Source organism: Ipomoea nil, unplaced genomic scaffold (genome assembly GCF_001879475.1).
Source record: "Ipomoea nil cultivar Tokyo-kokei standard unplaced genomic scaffold, Asagao_1.1 scaffold0813, whole genome shotgun sequence".
Lineage (NCBI taxonomy): Eukaryota > Viridiplantae > Streptophyta > Magnoliopsida > Solanales > Convolvulaceae > Ipomoea > Ipomoea nil.
In genome coordinates, this window is record NW_017617241.1 from 1,448,181 (window position 1) to 1,467,738 (window position 19,558).

General features: G+C 35.0%; 3 protein-coding genes across 3 annotated transcripts; 2 read left to right on the forward strand and 1 right to left on the reverse strand.

Moving 5' to 3' along the window:
* Positions 1–6,878: 6,878 nt before the first annotated feature.
* LOC109178266 (protein TIC 20-v, chloroplastic) lies at positions 6,879–7,993 on the forward strand. The gene has a single exon (XM_019327886.1). The coding sequence runs from the start codon at positions 7,004–7,006 to the stop codon at positions 7,619–7,621; it is 618 nt and encodes a 205-aa protein (XP_019183431.1). The 5' UTR covers positions 6,879–7,003; the 3' UTR covers positions 7,622–7,993.
* Positions 7,994–10,641: 2,648 nt separating this feature from the next.
* LOC109178264 (fasciclin-like arabinogalactan protein 1) lies at positions 10,642–12,117 on the forward strand. The gene has a single exon (XM_019327884.1). The coding sequence runs from the start codon at positions 10,748–10,750 to the stop codon at positions 12,011–12,013; it is 1,266 nt and encodes a 421-aa protein (XP_019183429.1). The 5' UTR covers positions 10,642–10,747; the 3' UTR covers positions 12,014–12,117.
* Positions 12,082–15,373, reverse strand: LOC109178265 (nudix hydrolase 10-like). The gene is made up of 8 exons (XM_019327885.1): positions 15,166–15,373; positions 14,818–14,981; positions 13,739–13,804; positions 13,265–13,402; positions 12,994–13,071; positions 12,862–12,912; positions 12,623–12,766; positions 12,082–12,499 (listed from the first exon to the last, which is right to left on the reverse strand). Exons 2-8 carry the CDS (start codon positions 14,974–14,976, stop codon positions 12,290–12,292), a joined length of 846 nt encoding a protein of 281 aa, XP_019183430.1. The 5' UTR covers positions 14,977–14,981; positions 15,166–15,373; the 3' UTR covers positions 12,082–12,289.
* Positions 15,374–19,558: the final 4,185 nt, after the last annotated feature.

Below are 19,558 nucleotides of genomic sequence, written 5' to 3' on the forward strand. Positions count from 1 at the left end.
TGGTGAGCTAAATAGTAGGGTCACTCAATTAACTTACATGTCTTTAAATACTTGTATATTATTTTTTTTTAGATACTCATGATTCTTTACAATGTAATATATGTTCTATACTTTCTCAAATGTTTTCCTGTTCAAAGAATCTAAACCCCACTAGCATATTTCAAACTATAACTACAAGGTAACTGAGATGTCATTAAACTATATATGGTAGTTGACACTTGTATACTACTTAATTTGAGGTGTGACTCAAATTATTTCAATAGAACATACAAATTTTGACAAATTAGCATCATATAATTATATCTTGTACTCCATCCGTCTCATTTTGTTTGTCTGGTTCGGTTAATAAGGCTTGACTGAAGTTATTTTTATTTCAATCTTTCATAATATTAAGTTTAGTATTAGTATATAAAATTTATATTTTTAGAAACTACATTAGAAGTACTATTAAACACAAAAAATTAAATTTAAAAATAATTAAAAATTACTAAATAAAATAAACAATGAAGAACAAATTTGTTTGACCAATAAGTAGTAAACATGAGGGAGCAATAGTTATTATATTTAATTCCCAAGCTAAGTACAATATATAACCAAACTTTCATGAGATAACACACAAATTATTTCTAAAAAAATTTCAACATATTAAAAAAAAAAAACAATATATCAAAATATATACACCGTATCTATTTCATAAAACTAACCATTCCAAATGATAGGTCATAGGATCCTATCGAAACTAGTGGTGAGGGCATTGATTCTTTTGGTTGAAAAAATTGAAAAAAAAAATACAGAACATATACTACCTTATAAAAAATGATGAGTGTTTTAAAGAAATACTTGGTTTGAATTAACCAAAAGGAAAAATAAAATAAAATAAACTTTAAAAAGAAAAAACATTATAGTCACACTACATAATTAATTATTTCGGCCTTTGGACAAGAATATAATGTGACATTTATATTCCCCATCAAACCACTGCTGAATACATGTATTATAATGAATGAGAGAGGTCAGAAGGCCATATGGTTTGTCTATGTATTAATGTATTATTCATCTATACCGGACCGGCAAACGCATGCAAAATTTCTAAGGTTTATAAATGCATTCGGATTGCAATCTTTTGATTTATGGAAAAGTTAATCTTACAATCTTTGTCTAAATTGAATATGGGTTTGGATAAAATTCATTGGGTAATTCTAATTGGTAAAGGATGACAATAAATTAATTCATCATAGATTACATATAGATGACGATTCAAATTAATAAGCTCAATATACAATTCTCATGGAAAGATGAATTTAGAATTTTATAGTTATCAATCCAATTGTTCAACCTACTTAGTTGGGGTTACCTACCGGTGCTCTCAATATGTGGTAGGTGAACATTTTCAAATTAAATTCACTCGTCCACTAGATGTTGAAAATAAACCACCACTTTTTACCTTAGTATAAATAATAATTTCTAAAATTAAATAATAGAAAAATAATACGTTTGCCCACAAATTATATTGTTTCACTTTTGAAAATTTGGTCTTTGTTAATTGATTTAAACAAATTTAGTCTTTTAATTATCCATTATATATGTTGCACGTACTTTTAGTTCTCAGTGTTATATAATTATTATCAAACTCCGTTAACAAATATTTTTATGATGCCATTTTCATAGTTTAGAATCAATATCCATGGTTGTTAAAGTTTCATTCTTTCCATATAAAATCATTTTTAAAAGTGAAATGTGAATATTGATTTTATATGATAAGAATAATCGTATATGTTACCATGGATCTTGTGGTCCAATAGTACCAAGTTACTCCCTTATATGATCCCCTTACTTAATAATATAATAAAAAAAATAATCCTATATGTTAATAGTGGATTGACTCTACTACATAAGTCGATTCCTAATTTTTATCTCACATCATGAGATATGTGTTTCTCCTATCATTATCATGACATACTAAGGTTGCAAAACTCGGCCGCCTAGGCGCTAGGCGGCACTGATCCTTGCCATTTTGGCCTATATTCGGCCAAAACTTGGCCGGCCACTTGGGCGGCCAACTCGGCCAAAGTCGGCCAACTCGGCTGAGTCGGCCGATTTCGTCCGATTTTGACTAATTTTGTTCGATTTTGACCGATTTCGTCTTTCATTAATTATTGATTTTAATATTATTATGATGTTATGACTTATAAATTATCATTATTTCATTTATTTGGATGTGTTATTTGATTGAATGTTAAAAACAGACTCATTAAAATTGTCAAACTACAAGTCTGACACTATTTTTTAAAATTTTTTTGGTGCCCGCCTAGCGCCGCCTAGGCTCTGCCCGAGCGCCCAACTAGCGCCTAGCGCCTACTGTAACCTTGTGACATACGTACGCAGTTATTATTGTATTGGCCTAAAACCTCGCAATTTCATCTTTACGGTGTTTCCTCTATATTCTATCAATTAGACCCCTTTTATCCTTATCCATAGAAAAAGTTGCTAGGCTTCTTCCTTGACTTCTATGACGTTTCTCTTTTTGCTACAGCTGATAAAAATCGTTGTTTTAGACGATGCATATGTAGAAAGCCTCTGTTTTTTTCTAGTATTTACTAGATTCTTCTTTCTTTTTTTTTTTTTTAATTTCTATAGTGGGGATAGTCGCACATAATGATAGATTACGACCATATTATTAAAATAAAAGTGTAACGTAGGTTACAATAATCTCTAAGCGTTACTCGACCACAAAGCATTTGACAAGATTTGATAATTATAAACTATTTAATATAATAGATAATACTAAAATATAAAATATTAACTTTAAAAACAACTAGAATTGTAAATTATATAAAGATTTAAAGAATGAAAACACAATTTCACAAAGTCACGACTCACAAGTCACAAAGTATCAATATTAGAATAGCTTATTTCAATTTTTTTCTTTTTACATTTTTCGGATTTGCGACCGATTTAAACGATTTAGATTATTTCGCTCAAAATGACGCCGTTTTGAGCGAAATAAACCATTAAAAAAAAAAAAAAAAAAAAAACTAGCTAATCTCAGTCGCCTAGTCCGTTGCGCGCGATTTTTGCAACATTGATATTAACTTACATGCACCAAAAAAAAAAAAAAAAAAAAAAAAAAAAAAGTAAAACAATTCAGAAGCTAAAAAGTGTCATTTTCTCAAAATAATATTTAATTTATTATCCACAATAAAATTTGCTATCTATGTAAAAATAATATAAAATATTCAAACAATATCCAAAATTGGCTGATAAACTAATTAACCAATCATTATTACATGGACCATGGTCCACACAATTGTATGGACCATAAATAAAAAAGTACATTTTTAATATACTAAGGGTATACTATTTATGTACGTAAGGTACATTTTATGAAAGTACATTTTTAATATACTAAGAGTACATTATTTTATACAATGTACCTTTAGTACAAAAAATAATATACTTTTAATATATTAAAAATGTACATGATATTCATGGTCCACAAAATTATGTGTACCATGATCCACACATAAATTTGCCGTAACTATATATGTTATCCAAACAGGGCTTATACGTTTTTCCAATTTCTACCTTATCTTTTTGTTATCTTTTATCAATAAAGCATGACAACCAATCTTGATACATCATTTTATTTTATAAGTATTTTAAAATGTCACTTAATACAAGTTACTAGTAATTAACGGCCGGGTATAACCAGCCACTTTGATATAGTTATTTTAAATTAATTTGTTTGATGATCAAATTACACTTCCCTTAAGTTATGTGGTCTAATTGTATTTCGCTTTTGCTTCATTGCCTAATTTCTCCCCATTCCTAGAAAATTTAAATCATTTTAGAAACACCAAAAAATGTGCATTACATAAGAGCATCCTCATCAGAGGATAATATGGAGATAATAGTACACAAATATGCAGCTTAACAGATGGGAGAAGGAGAGAATGGAGAAAATAATCCTCCTGCAAATGAGGGGAGAATGGCAGGAAAAAAAAAAAAAAAACACCGCAGTTCCGCGCGTATCGCGGAACTGAGGAGAAAGGCCGGGCGCGTGCAGTGCACGCGCCCGGAGGCGCGTCAGGCGCGCCGACTGGCGCGCATGACGCGACTGAATTCTTTAATTTTTTTTTGTTTTAAAAATCAATTTTGGTTTTTTTTTTTTTTCTCCCCTTCTCACATTCTCTCTCCCAATCACTCTTACATTATCCCCCAAATCTTCCCAACTAATGTGGATGCTCTAATAAAGCAAGTGCCTAACATTCCATAAGTACACAGTACAGGAGCAAGTGACTAACATTCCTAACCAGACAAGTGTGGTACCAGGCGGAGGCTTGAATTTTAATTTATATTGTTTTATAAATTTTCATTCAAAATTATTCAATTCATTAAGGGAAATAATCGTTGTCACGTCTAAAATCACATAAAAACATAACTATTATCGTATCAACATTAACCTATTGAATAAATAAATTAAAATTATAACTTAACTACACTATTTTACTATAAAAAGTATATTATAGAGCTATTTTAACTTATTAGATTCAATTACGCTATTTACTCAACTTAAACACGACAAAGTGCCTAATAAGCCAAATTTTCACATAGAACACAAGGAGTACTTGTGCAGCTGTGCAATTACAAATTTAATTTGACTCTTCTACAATTCGATCTACATAATCTCATGATGATTTAGTTAGCCTCAATCCTAAACTTTATTCTTTTTTAATCTATTGTTTTTATCACCTACTTAGTGGTCGATCATCATTTCTAAATTGCTAGTTATTTTATTAGGTTATGAAGAGTTTCTAGTGGGATCGACATTTGCTTTTGCACATTGTATGTGTTATTACATGATTCGTGCACTTGCGTAGATAATTAAAATTATCCATCAAGTAACGTGTGATCCAACTACCAACAAGTTCAAAGGAATTTCAAACCACTGAAAATGACCCACTATCACCCAAAAATGCAATCCGCCTAATAAGCTAGGCTTAGGCATATATGATGTATGGGAAAGAGGTGGTAAGATTACAGGTGAGAATGTCGTTCCACAAGGGATTGGGACTAGATATGGTGCGTACTTGTGAGATAACTAGAGTTCTAGGCACTAAAGTTTTGAAACCCGGCCACAAGAATCCAAGCAAATCATATTCATGGTTGGCAATTATCAACTATGATAGAATAAAAAGACTAGTATAGGTTAACAGTACTATTAAAACACAAGAAAGCACAATAGTAAAGGATATATAGGGCTCAAATTAGGGGATATCACCTTCCAGATGCCTTAATAACTTAAGGGATTAGGGAAGAACAATCAATCAAGGGATGTGTCCCATTTTCATGAGCAAGTAAACAAGGATTAGAACATGAAATTGTCACTCTTGTGGCGTATCAATCTCAAGCTCTACAAGCACAAAAGCATATAAATTCCATATTTTCCCTTACTTTTATAGAAATAAATCGGGTTGAGCAAGGTGAAGCTTGGGTTCCTCTCCTAACACTCGTTGAGGTGAGGAATCCTCCAAAAAACATACTAATAAATGTGCGCATCAAGTATTAGCAAGATTCAACACATAAACCCTACTCAATCACATGAACCCTAGCTTGAAATTCTCCCCATTATGCACTAATCACATATTTACATCTAAGAAGTGAATAACACCCTAATCCAAGCTCTTAATAGAACTACTCACACATTATAAGCATAAATAATTGAAGAACACAGGTGAGACTAATAAACATTGCATAAGAAAATAAAAGAGGAATAGAAAATGCTTCTCTATTAAAATGTATGTGAGATTAGATCGAATTGAATTGAAGTAGAATCCCCTCCAACTAATCCTTGCTACTAGCTTCAACAATGAGTTGGAAATGTAACTCTATATATAAGCTAATCTAAACTAAAAATGTATTTAAAAAAAATGAAGGAGAAAATATTAGGGTTCGTGCTTGTCTGCTTGAGATCCAAAAGCTTGTTTTGAAAAGATTACATACTGCAATTTATACACAAAGAACGTAGCGTCACGAGGTGATTCAACCCAGGCAAATTAGACAGTGGTCCATAATGCAATGTGGTCCAGACATTCAAACGGTGTCGTTTCTTTTAATGAAAAAAAAAAAAAAAAAAAACATGTTTCGTGCCGTTCCGCGTCGTCCGCAAAAAGTAACTTTGATTGTATAACATATTCAGTTTCATTTTGTATACAATGCAGTTTCATTTCAACACAACTACAATTTCTTTCGATATTACACTCAAATATGTGAAACTGTTATTCAGTTTCATTTTATATACACTATAGTTTCATTACAACACAACTACATTATCATTTCGATATAACTACAGTTTCATTGCACAATATATACTCAAATATGTGAAATGTTATTCAGTTTCATTTTATATACACTGCAGTTTCATTTCAACACAAGTATAGTATCATTTTGATATAACTACAGTTTCGCTGGACAATATACACTCAAATATGTAAATTGTTATTCAGTTTAATTTTGTACACACTGCAGTTCTATTTCAACACAAGTACAGTTTCATTTCAATTCAATTGCAGTTTTATTTGATAATATAAAAATAATACGTGAGGCAGTGTCAGTCTAGATACACTGTAATTTCATTTGGTAATTAACATATCAAAACTTCACGCTCCGTTAAACTGTAACGACTGCTATTCCTTTACTTAAAGAAACGACGCTGTTTTTGGGCCATGGTCGACGATATAATTGATGTTCAACTCATCTACATAATCAAATTCGAAAATTAAAAAAGAACCCATAGAATTTATGGGCCAAGATTGGGAAAAATATGAAATTTATGTAGCCCAGCCCAAAATTCGATCCATGATATGATACTCAGCTGCTCATCTTTCACTGCGATGACTAGCGTGTGATCGAGCTATCAACAAGTGGAAGCCCCCAAAGATCGCATCTTTTTCTCTTCTCTCTCAAGATTTTCTTGGTCATCCTTCTGGAATCGATTCACGGGATGGCCATATCCAATCTTTTATCTACACCCCAACTCTTCTCTCACAGACCCAGCATAACTCCCCTCCACCTGCAACACTCACCGTCTCTGCTAAGAAAACCCGCCGGAGCTCCCAGACGCCTCCTAGTCACCGTTCAATCAAAGGGCAGCAGCACAGCGGATGGCCCTGACCGTTTAATCTCTGCCATTGCTTACTTCTACCCTTTCTTCGACGGCGTTCAGTACGGCAAATACGTCATCACGCAGTTCACTCCGGTCCAAGCTCTGATTCAGCCCTTAGTTCCGGCTATACGGGTCTTCAAGAGCTTCCCGCTCAATGGGATTCTGGTGTTCTTCACGCTCTACTTCGTCGTTGTCAGAAACCCCAATTTCAGTAGGTACGTGAGGTTCAACACCATGCAGGCGATTGTGCTTGATGTGCTCTTGATCTTCCCGGATCTTTTGGAGCGGAGTTTCAGCCCCAAAGATGGGTTGGGGTTGGATTTGATGATGAGCTTCGATAGCACTGTGTTCTTGTTCCTCTTGGTCTCCTTGATCTACGGCTCGTCTTCTTGCTTTTTGGGTCAACTCCCCAGATTGCCCCTTGTTGCAGAGGCTGCGGATAGGCAAGTGCTATGAGCTTTTCCGTAATTTATTCCTGTTCAAGCTACTTTCTTGAATGTACACTTATTACTTGGATTCAATACAAGTATAGCTTGATTGTTGCAAGAGAAAAATCTTTATATGATTCATACTTTGCCCTCTCAATTGTTGTTTGTTGTTGACATATTCTGGGGCTCTTTTCCTGTGAAATTTGAGCAATTAGGAAGTGTCTGATACTATGGCTCTATAGCTAATCATGATTTAGTAATTCAATGTAAGTTTAAAGTGTTCAAGTATAGATTCTTGAGTTTTTATAGTGTACTTAATTGGCTTGTCAATGCTAACTCCTAGCTTTGAAAGATTGAATCTTGGATCAGTAGTTGAAGATATGGGAACTTATTTGAGTAACATATTTGTGTATCTATGTACTATCGGTTAAAGGAATGCTTGATTAGTGTTAAACTTCATGCTTAGAGAGGGTAATATTGTTCGATACCTATCTGCCTTCTCAATTTTGATTCAGAATTATGAGAGTTTGGCTTACAGGACCATAAAGTTACAATCTTTGAGCTTGTTTTACTCTGTAATGTCTAAACTCAAAAGTATTCCCTCTGCTAAGAGCACGTGTTTAGGGAGGTGCAGGGGTATTATGGATGTGTATCTTACTATCTTTCACATACAAAAGCATTCTTCCTGTTGTGAACAGATGTTATTTGGATCCATTGTGTTTCTCGTGTTTTTTGTTTAAATTACATGAAAGTAAAGAAATATTGTCCATTGCTTTTTGTCACTAGCTGCTACAAGTTCTAAACTGTTCAAAATCTGGAAAATATTTGATTTCCTAGCTGGCTACAATTACATCATCCCCATTCCACATCCTTGTGTTTTCATGTGTGTGTTGTGTGGGTGCACTTTGTAACAGGATTTTTGGGTACGGGTTTAGTTTCTAATTAGTGTTTCCACTGTAATTGTTCTTTGATTTCCATATTCTAAGAAACCCCATAGAAGTGAAAAAGGGTAAGTCGGAGTAGGGAGGCTTGAAAGTTCATGTTCATGGTTTCCTATGATTTCCGACTCCAAAGAAATGTTTCTAGGAAAGGATTAAAGAAGGAACCATTGAAGATCAATAAACTGTGCTTTATTGTTGCCTTGTGATGTGTGTGGATCAATGTAAAATCATGTTTTGGGTGCAAAAGGCGAATTCTTTGCCCCGGGCTCCCACACCCTGATCTTATAGGTATTGTGGATGAGTAAAAGTACGGTGATTTAGCGGCCCTTTAGGTGAGAGGACCAGACATACTTGTTACATACATATGACCTAGTGTATTGACTAGCATAAAAGATAGAAACCTCATCACCTTGTGCAGTTGCCAAGATCATTGAGGTTTCTTTGTAAAACTATCAATTGTAGAGTATTTGGAGGTATTATGTTTAAGTTATTGTAGTGGATATATATATCCATAGATTGTATTAAATATGTTTATTAATTAATTAATTATTACATTACATTAAACAAACCCATATAACAATTAATAAGTAGTAGACAAAAGAGTCTTAACAGCCTGCAATCACGGTTATCAGCCCTTGACTTCTGGGTCAACAATATCTCTGATGCGCACTACTTCAATAGTTGAATGCACGTTATTTTCATTCACGTACTTGTCGGCAATTATCTTTGTAAAGAACTTTCTGAGTTTCTGTCGTTCCTTCTTTAGAGATGAGAGGGGATTCGAATTCCTGGGCTCCCCTTAAGATATGAGAGTACATAGTCATTCACGTCAACTAAGCTGTTACACGAAATTTCTATTATCATTAAGTTTTGAGGATAATAGATGTGTTGCTCCAGCCAACCCTCCCACGTGTTTACACGGTAGCCTTAATCCTGTGATCGATAATGGAGTCGGTGTCAATATGAGCTTAGCTCAATGACTTAGTAGACAGTATTTTAGTGAAGATATCAATGTTCGAACTTTGACAGAAGTTGTGTGGGGATTATGTTCAAAATGGACATATCCCGATAAATCCCTTATGCCATTGTTGAGCAAATTATCGTAATTTATATCTTCCCAAATATTCTGTCGGTCCGAAATTTGGGTCGGAAGAAGATAATGCAGTCAGTTATGATAATGGCTAATTATAGTATCCTTAATCGAAACATTTGAAAACAGGTAATTAACAGCTAATAATCCATCGTCATGTAGCTCAAGCATTTATAAGGTGGATGTGAAAAAAGCGTACAAATTGGCAATTACTTTTTTCAACTCTAATCCACCTGCTACTTAATACAATATACTAATATAGTATACGGCCAACACCCCAACAAAACTGTCCAAAATATTTTATAACATATAAGTGCTGTTTGGCTGTCGACAGGAGAAAATAGAATCGTAACCGTCAAAGCAACCTAGTATGTGCCAGCCGCTACCTACGCGGCTCCACCTCATTTGGCTTTTCTCAAGCCCTCTTATTCCACAATTGCCCATGCATTACCCGCAAATTACGACGTGAGCCATAGGAAACTGGAAACTACCATATTTAAAAAAATTTGAAATTCAAACTTAAACAACATTTTACCATATATGAGTAAATAGAATTGGAACCCGCACTTTACAGCTGCTAGTAAAATAAAGTTTCTTAAATTATTTTATGTAGATTGACACCATTATCTACCATTATCTATCCATATCCACCGTCCAGTCAGACCGAGATGTAAGTTCTCACGGGGCGCTTGGTTAGAACTTTGAAGAAATGAATTGTAAATAATAAGATGATAATAAAGTAAGAATTCAAACTACATTGTTATGCAGAAATAAAATTTATGACCCGTATGGACAGTCCAACTCGTCATAGAGGTGAAAGTTTGAAAGAATGACCAAGGATCGAGTCTCACCAGTCACAGTGTGAGAGCAACCTCTGGTTTACATCCTCTCAAATGTGTCATTGGTAATAATAATATTAATTATTATTAGGATAATGTTGTAATTATTATTACTGGTCAATGGCATTTTGAGTAATTTATTGCAAGTCGGGGGTTACAAATTTTATCCCACAGCGCGGATCTCGGTCTACATAGACTCGCGCCGTACCGTTCAAACTCTCACTTCCAAAGCAACTGAAAAGCTAAAACCATCATCGCAACTCTCGCCTCCCTTCAAACTGAAAATGCAGAGCCTCTCAACGGCCGCCGTGGTTGCGGCGTTTCTCTGTTTTACAGTGTTGCTTTGGCCGGAAGGCGCCGGAGCCCACAATATCACCCGCATTCTGGCCAAGGATAAAGCGTTTGCTACCTTTAATCACTACCTGACACTGACACACCTCGCCGCCGATATCAACAACCGCGAGACCATAACCGTCTGCGCCGTCGACGAGGCGGCCATGGCGGATCTGCTCGCCAAGCACCTGTCCATTAACACCATTAAGAATGTGCTCTCCCTTCACGTCCTTCTGGACTACTACGACACCAAGAAGCTCCACCAAATCTCCAATGGTACGGCTTTGGCCGCTACTATGTTCCAGGCCTCCGGCTCGGCGTCCGGCTCCACCGGCTTTGTCAATATCACGGATCTGAAGGGCGGAAAAGTCGGATTTGGGCCTGAGGACAACGGCGGATCCCTGCCGGCCACTTACGTCAAGTCTATCGAGGAGATACCCTACAACATTTCCGTTCTCCAGATCAGTCGTATCTTGCCGTCGCCGCAAGCGGAAGCTCCGACTCCTGGTCCAAGCCAGATGAACCTAACTGCTCGTATGTCGAGTCATGGCTGCAAAGTGTTTGCCGAGGCTCTGTTGGCTTCCCCTGCTGAGAAGACATATGATGCCAGTGTTACCGGTGGATTAACGATATTCTGCCCCGGCGACGACGCTATGAAGAATTTCATGCCGAAATTCAAAAATTTAACGGCGGATGGGAAACAGTCACTGCTGGAGTACCACGGCGTTCCCGTCTACCATTCGCTGTCGGATTTGAGGTCAAATAACGGCGAGACGAACACATTGGCTACCGACGGCGGTAAGAAGTTCGGCTTCACAGTCCAAAACGACGGCGACGTCGTGACATTGAAGACGAAGATTGTGACCGCGAAAATCACGGGAACGTTGCTGGATGAACAGCCGGTGGCGATTTTTACTCTTGACAAAGTCTTAATGCCGAAGGAGCTGTTCAAGGCAACTGATTCCCCGACCCCTGCTCCAGCTCCGGGACCGGACGCCGACGCAGAGTCTCCCAAGCCTGCTAAGAGGCACAAGTCAAAGTCACCGTCACCGTTACCATCCGATGCTCCGTCAGACTCCCCGGCGGATGCTCCGGACAGTGATTCTGACGATCAGACGGCAGACGACAACGGCGCCATTAGGTTCAACGGCGGAAGATTTGTCGCAATGGTTTTAAGTCTGTGTGTTGCCTTTTCACTTGAGCAAGCTTTCTTTTAGGGTCAAAAGTTTAAATATGATAAATCAGTGTAATGAGTAGTGGACTTATGGCATCCTATCTTTATTCATTGACTTTTTCAAAATACCATTTCATTTTCATCTTCTTTATTATTTCCAGAACATCAAATACATTGAGCTAATCAGCTAAGTAAGACCTATATATAATTGCAGATACATTTATTTTTAACTATGGTGAAAGTGAAAGAATACTGTAAAAAAGAATAACAATAATGAATTAGATGAGTGTAAGAGCAGATACATTCTTGCTCTGCTTCTTCAAGGATGAACTTTATGGTCTGGCTGGTCCAAATCTTCCTTGTTGAGATAAAGATAGCTGAAATGAGAATCAAAGAATGATCTTATTGGAACCGGAGTTAGGCCTACATAGTTCCCCTGTGTTTTCGCCAGGCATAGATCGCTGATGGACTTGAAAAACCCGTGTTTCTGAACAAAAGGTTGTGCTGCGTATTCTTCGAATGGCATCCACTGCAATGAAGGAAGGAAGAAACATATAGTATGGTTTTTGCTATAGAAAGAACTGGAAAGATTTGATACAATATTATATCATAGCTAATTTAGTCATGAAGTAAGAAATGACTCCGTTCATACCTGGGCAGCCTCGATTTCTAAGTCCTGCTTTTGAATGTCAAATGATAGAGGGCGTAACATGCATATGAAGACCATATCTGACTTCCCAAAGAAAGCCTTGTGTATTTGCCTGAATCCCAGTACTTCGACAAATTCTGTATCGATCTGAAACATACCAGAGCCAGTATGGTAAGTAAGATATCTGTAATTTGGGGGGGAAAATATGCAATTTTGTTTATGAATGGATTTATTATGCTTACTCCGGTTTCTTCTTTTACTTCTCTTACTGCACCTTCAAAAATATCCTCTCCCTGCAGGTTAAGAAGCTCAGTTCTGTGGGTAAAATAGATTTAGGACTGAACAAGCGACGATTATTGAGCTTTGGTGCCTACCTCTTCAACAACTCCAGTTGGGATTTTCCAGACCCCTCTTCCTTTGAGTCTACCATTGTTTTCCTGGACGACCAGCAGCTAAAACCAGATGTTGCAAAATTAGAACTAGAATAGCATACTAGACAGCAATTAAATAATGACAATCTCCTAGCTCACTAACCAATGACTATTTAATATAATTAGAATTAATTAACACAATTTATTATCTCACAAAATGTGTGATACAAATCAAGTATGCTATAGGTTTATCAGTAATATTGATGGCAATCACCTCTCTTTTGTCATTCATGACAATAGCGCCAATTGCTACTCGATGTGTGACATTTGCAGGGATGGTATTAGCTGTTTCAGGGATCCAACGTACAAGCATCAGGTAATGAGGCTCTGCATGGTGATACCAAAATCCTTCCTGTAATAAATATATCATACATTAAAATATAAACAGTAAATGGCACAGTGAGGTAATGAGCACCAATTATAAGATGGTAAATAGGTAATATAGATGCAACCACCAAATCTGGAGCCTATTCATAGTAAATTTTTGAACATTAGTCAAAATAATAATTTCATATGAAGTTAAAGAAAATATGATTCCATTCAATGAACATGTAGTAGATTTCCATGTTTTCAGCTTTCACGTGCAAAATTTATTGTCTTGTCTTTTCAAATTTTGGCTGCTCATCATTCCAAACAGTTTATGTAAAATACCAAACAGATTCAAAGTCCAAAGAAATGAAAAGATTACCTTAACTGCAATTTCTACTAGATATGCAAGTCCAATTGGCACCTTTATCCACACACCCCTCTTTCCCTGCAAAGTATATTTGTCAGGGTACAATGCAAGAAGTAAATATTGAAAGATAGTTGCAACAGGTTTGGACAGGAGAATAACAAATGTTAGTCCATTAGAGTCGTGAGTCATAACATCATGCAAGTTCAAGACAGTTGCACATCCACAGCATGCAGTTTATTTCACATATAAGTAATGCAAATAATGTAAATGAACAGTTCATTAGGATGGTCAATGAAGGAACTGTGAGGGAGGATGGATTAGGCTCATTAATTTGTAAGAGTGTTTTAAGTGACAATGCACTCTGGAAAAAGATACCAAATATAAGAAAGTGGACAATGATGAGTTTCGTATTACTTTCTTGCACAAACTAAATTAGGAAATAGACAGGTTAAGTTGATGTGTAAAACAATTGTGCGAAAACTTTTAAGTTATCCTGACCCACCACCAGAAGATCCACTGCTAGAACCAAAACTCCCAAAAGTAAAAGCAAAAGTGAAAGAAAAACAGCTTTTATGCAACTTCATGATTCACAAATGTATTAGCCAAGGGTATCTTTCCGTTTTAATCATGTTAGGGAATGCCAAAAAGGACTTTAGTCAATGATCATAATGGCATGGTTGCCAACTTGCCGTATTGGCAATGAAGAAAGTAAGAAACCATGGATTTCACTTCTTCTCCTCCTATTATGAGTGCCATCATGAATACTTAGGCAAAGCGGCAAAGCAGCAAAGCAAGCTTTAACCATGATGTGTACAAATTCATTTTATAAACAAACAAAAATCACGCACCTTATATTTACAAGCATGTCATTACCAATTTATTCCAAAACTAGAATGTCAAAACATCAGCATTCAAGGTATGGAAGTTAAATTTCTACAATTTTTTAATGAAAGCATTTTTGACATGTTAAATTTTGAAACGTCAACAGCTAAGGCATGTTATGGCTCAATCAGTCTACTTCCTCCTCCTTGTTCCCTAGAGGTATTCAGGCAGCATCTCTAACCAAAAGAAGCTGAATAAAAGGAACATACCTGCAGCTTCCACTCGGCTAGTGAATCTCGAAGCGCGGTTTCAAAGACATCCGAATCCATAAGCTCCTGCAATTCCACTATAACTCCTCCATGATCATCATTTACTGCCGGAAGCAACTGAACCCTCTTCGCTCCAGTTTTACTCAACATTTGCTCCATTCAACCTAAACTCAGTCCATTCATGGCAAATCCAAACAGTCATACACTACATAAATACATAAGCTCTTAACTTACCGCAAACAAACTCGCACGTTAAATTCACACCAATTTATCAAATTATCCGGAAAATCACAATCACCAATGCAACAATTGAATCCACAAATTCAAGTAAAACACAGATAAAATCACCTTGCAAACAGTGAAGTAGACTAGCACGCTTTCTTCGACTTCTGAGGGGAATGGAAGCGATTAAGGCTCCGAATATCTGGTACTGTGGATTGGTACGCAACTTTGCTCTGCAAGTGAAACGCGGCGGTGATGAAGAAATTGAAAACAGAGCGATTTATAGAGGTGATGCCGGAGAGAGACCGCTAATCGTTGTTTGGAGCAGTCACTCAGTCAGGCGTTCACATTTTAGGTAGTTGATGACGTCGCCAACGGGTGGGTCCGTGGGTCCCTCTCTCTGGGCCGTTTGGTTGTTGGGTTAACGCGGTCGGGTCGCGATATTAACTTCTTTGCTTCGCTTACGGGCCCAAAAGTTACATGTAATTAGTCTTTTGAGTACTACGTGTTTCTTTGAACGTTTCTTTATTTACAGCTTTTATCTAGATTATTATTATTATTGGATTTTTCTATAATAATTTTGATTTTAATATAGTTTTTAAATGAAAAGAGCAAAGATGGGTTTGATTTAAATATTAGAATATAAAATAGAATCATAATTGAAATTAAATACTTATTATTTGAAATGTGTTCCCATATATAAAAGTAATTTGTGTATTTGATAATAAATTAGTGGGTCCCACTTCATAACATCAATTGTTATAAGTCATGATGGATTTCAAGTTGGGGGAGGGAGATGAGATTGATCAGGGGTATTAAAAATGTGCGTGTACATAACAGCATATGGAGCATGTTCCTATGTTGCACACAATATATGCTTAATATGCACACAACGTAATATTTCATATGCATCCTCTCAATTAATCTCATCCATAAATCTATTTTTTACCACTGATTCTCATCAACTCATATGGAGGTGGTTCACACACACACACACGTGTGTGTGTGTATGTGTGTATATATATATATATATATATATATATATATATATATATCATGATCAAATGTGAATAAGGTTTCTCGTGATAAGTGTGAACTAATTTAATCCATCCATTTAGGATGATCAATTTCTAAAAAATGGCGTGGTTAATTTTATAAATAATAGTAGAAGGGAATCAATTTAAGTATTCATGCATCTATTTCTTTAATGTAACAAAACTAATTAGATTAAATTTATTCTCAGCTTTTTGCAAACTAGCGTTCTTGGTCGGGTGCTCGGTCCGACCTTAAGTGCTTGCGGGTAGTACAATTGATACTACCCTATCCTCGACTAGCTGAATTACACTTAATCTAACTTAAGGTCGGTAATAGTCAGGTCAGACTCTACTCAAGTATCGGACATGTTACCGACCAGGTGTAGAATAGTTACGATTTAGTAAGGAATTCTCTTTAAATATGAAAAATATCAAAGAAGTTTCATAATTTGAATTGATAAAGATAAACTAATTATCGAAACATGTATTTTTCTTGTTCAAATTTAAGGAGGAGGTAGCCATGAATGCTTTCAGTGAGACCGTCGCATACTTCCTTCTTTGACAAAAAGAGGAAAGGAAGTTGATTGACTCTATCAAAATTGTCGAAGGAGTTAGCTATAGTTACGTTGCCTCCCTCATTGACAAGGAAATATGTAGCTATCCAATATACCTAATAATATTACAACAAATCAAAGGATAATGTTGACAAAACTATTTGTGGTGCCATGCAAACATGCCAAATAACACAAATTAACACGTTTCAACATGTAAATTGACTTGGTTGCATAGTTTTGGAGTGTCCAATAATTTATTTTCTTATTTCTAATTGCATTTTCACTACAACTAACAAATTTATTTGACCATTTATCCTCATAACAAATTACATCATAGTTTAGCCACTATATGTTTAAATAATAAACAAGACATATATTTATTTAGATACGTGTTGCATAGACAATGGTAAATTAAAATTTCAAACTCATCAAATTTTGTATTCTGATTTCCAAAATTTTATACATATATTAGCGTTATATACGGAGGAAACAAGCATTGTAAGACTATTGAATTACCATAATTTGACTCCTCCACAATCTCTATAGAGTCGGGGCGAGAAATTTTGTGGATGTTTGGTAATAAATAGCTATTAGCTGATTGAGTTAGTGAATTTGACTAATTGATGTATTAGTTGATTGTAGAAAAGTATTTGGTAAATTAGATGTTAGTTGATAGTTGATTACATGCAAAATAACTTAACTTTCTCAAAAAATTGATTGAAAAAACTATTTTGAGTAGCTTTTTGAACTTTAACATCTTTGAGCAGTAAGTTGTTATAAAAAATTAATTAATCAAACACTTATATTGGTTGTTTAACCAAATCAAACAACTAATAATGACTAAATAAGTTAAAATTGACTGATAAACTTCCCAAATAAGGCATTTACCTTTTATACCCAAGAAAAAGAAGCTGAATTATAGATTACTGCTACGGTCCAATATAGAGTGAAAAGACAAGCTTGTCAAAAGGCCAATATGGAATTGAATAGGGTTGTTGACAACTTGAAATTTGAAAGTCAGCATTGCTGACTTCCCTTCTTTTAACCAGGGATAGGGGGGTGTGGAATGAACTTTACGTGCCCATTAAGGTGGCCGCATATATGGGCCCAATTAGGCTAGCCCAAACTATTAAGACTGCCTGACTCGGCCCATTTGAGAGTCCTAGCCCAGTTCTGAAGGACAGGTGGAAGTGTTGTTGGCAAATTTTACCGTCGATCATGTTCCATGTAATGTAACAGCGTAAATCATAAAGTAAGTATCATTATAATTACATTTAAGTTTCATTTGATCATATTTTTTTGTCTTTTAGTTTCATTTTTCAAGCATGTTAATTGCATTATAACAATATTAAAATATTATTTTAATTATACTATAGTTTCATTTGATAATATACATTATTATATAAGTTTTATTTTTCACACAGGGCGCGCAGTTTAATTATAGTAATACTGCAGTATTATTTTAATTACATTTTAGGTTCATTTAACAATATATGTTATTGCATGTGCTCTGGATTTTAGTTTCGATCAATTTCTACATACACTAGTTTCGTTATAACAACACTAAAGTATCATTTTAATTATACTACAGTTTCATTTGATAATATACGTTATTGAATGAGCTGTATTTTTTAGTTTTATTTTACACACACTAGTCTTATTATAGCAACATTAAAGTATATATCATTTTAATTCTACTATAGTTTCATTTGATGGCCATGATCCATATAGCGCTATGTTGACCATGGTCCATTACATGACTTGTATTTATTGTGTAAATAAAATTGAAAATGCCAAAAAGGTAAGAGTGGTTGAATAAGTGAATCATGGTTATCCTATTAAAAGATCACGAGTTCATTTATTGTTAATTTATTTTCGATCAAATCTGTCATATAAGATCTACTACACCTAATGCATACTAGAAATAGTGATTGTGAATTTTTGATATTTTATTTTAAAGATAGTAGAATAAAGCAAAAGTCGTGATATGAAAAATATGACAAGTGATAGAACGAAGATGGGCCATAAATTAAAAGTTTCGATTTGAAGAATAAAGAGAGGAAGGTGATGTTGGATACCTTGTCAGAACAGTACATAGTATACTGCATATATGATTACAAAATGTGAAATAATGGAAGGGAAAGAATCCAATTATTTGACCTGTATGTGATGTTGGCAAATGTTGTGGTTTTATCAGTCTTATCTCCCAACGGCTATTTGACATGTGATTCCATTGCTGTGTGCTTTAAAATATAGTGGGAGAGAACTGGGTTGGTCGGTATCAGAATCTGAAATGGATTTCAGTGCAATTATGAATTCTCCATTATATTGCCATTCATGCATGCATGTTCATGTGCACTTTCCAATTTCCGATGTTTGGAACTCACTAACTTTTCGCGCTCTCAGCTTCGAACATCTCATGTTTGTATGCCTTAAGCTAAGGTCACAACTACGAACAAATAGTTCAAATGTAAACTCATGAATTTTTTATATAAAAATTATATTATGTTCCATCCACTTAGTTATCAATTTTGAGATTTTTTATTTTTTTTTATATCAAAAGAACAAAATTACCTCAAAATTAAATAATCCTAATAAATTTTGTAACATCCTTCTCGATTGACCAAAACGCAACCACAGAATCAGCTTACAAATTGCAACCACATAATCCTAATAAACCTTGCATTGTTTATTTTAACATTATTAAACAATACTACATTTCAATGTTTGTCAACAAATTGTAAGTAGAGGTAATAAATACAATGAATATGACATCAAGTCATCAACTAATAATACGGTCAAACTAGCATTGAACGTACAACGGATTCATTTGAATATTTGGGCATGGGCAATGATAGATGATCACCATTGTTGGACCCACATAGCAAGCTTTATTAAATATGTGACATTCATAAATAATAATATAATTAC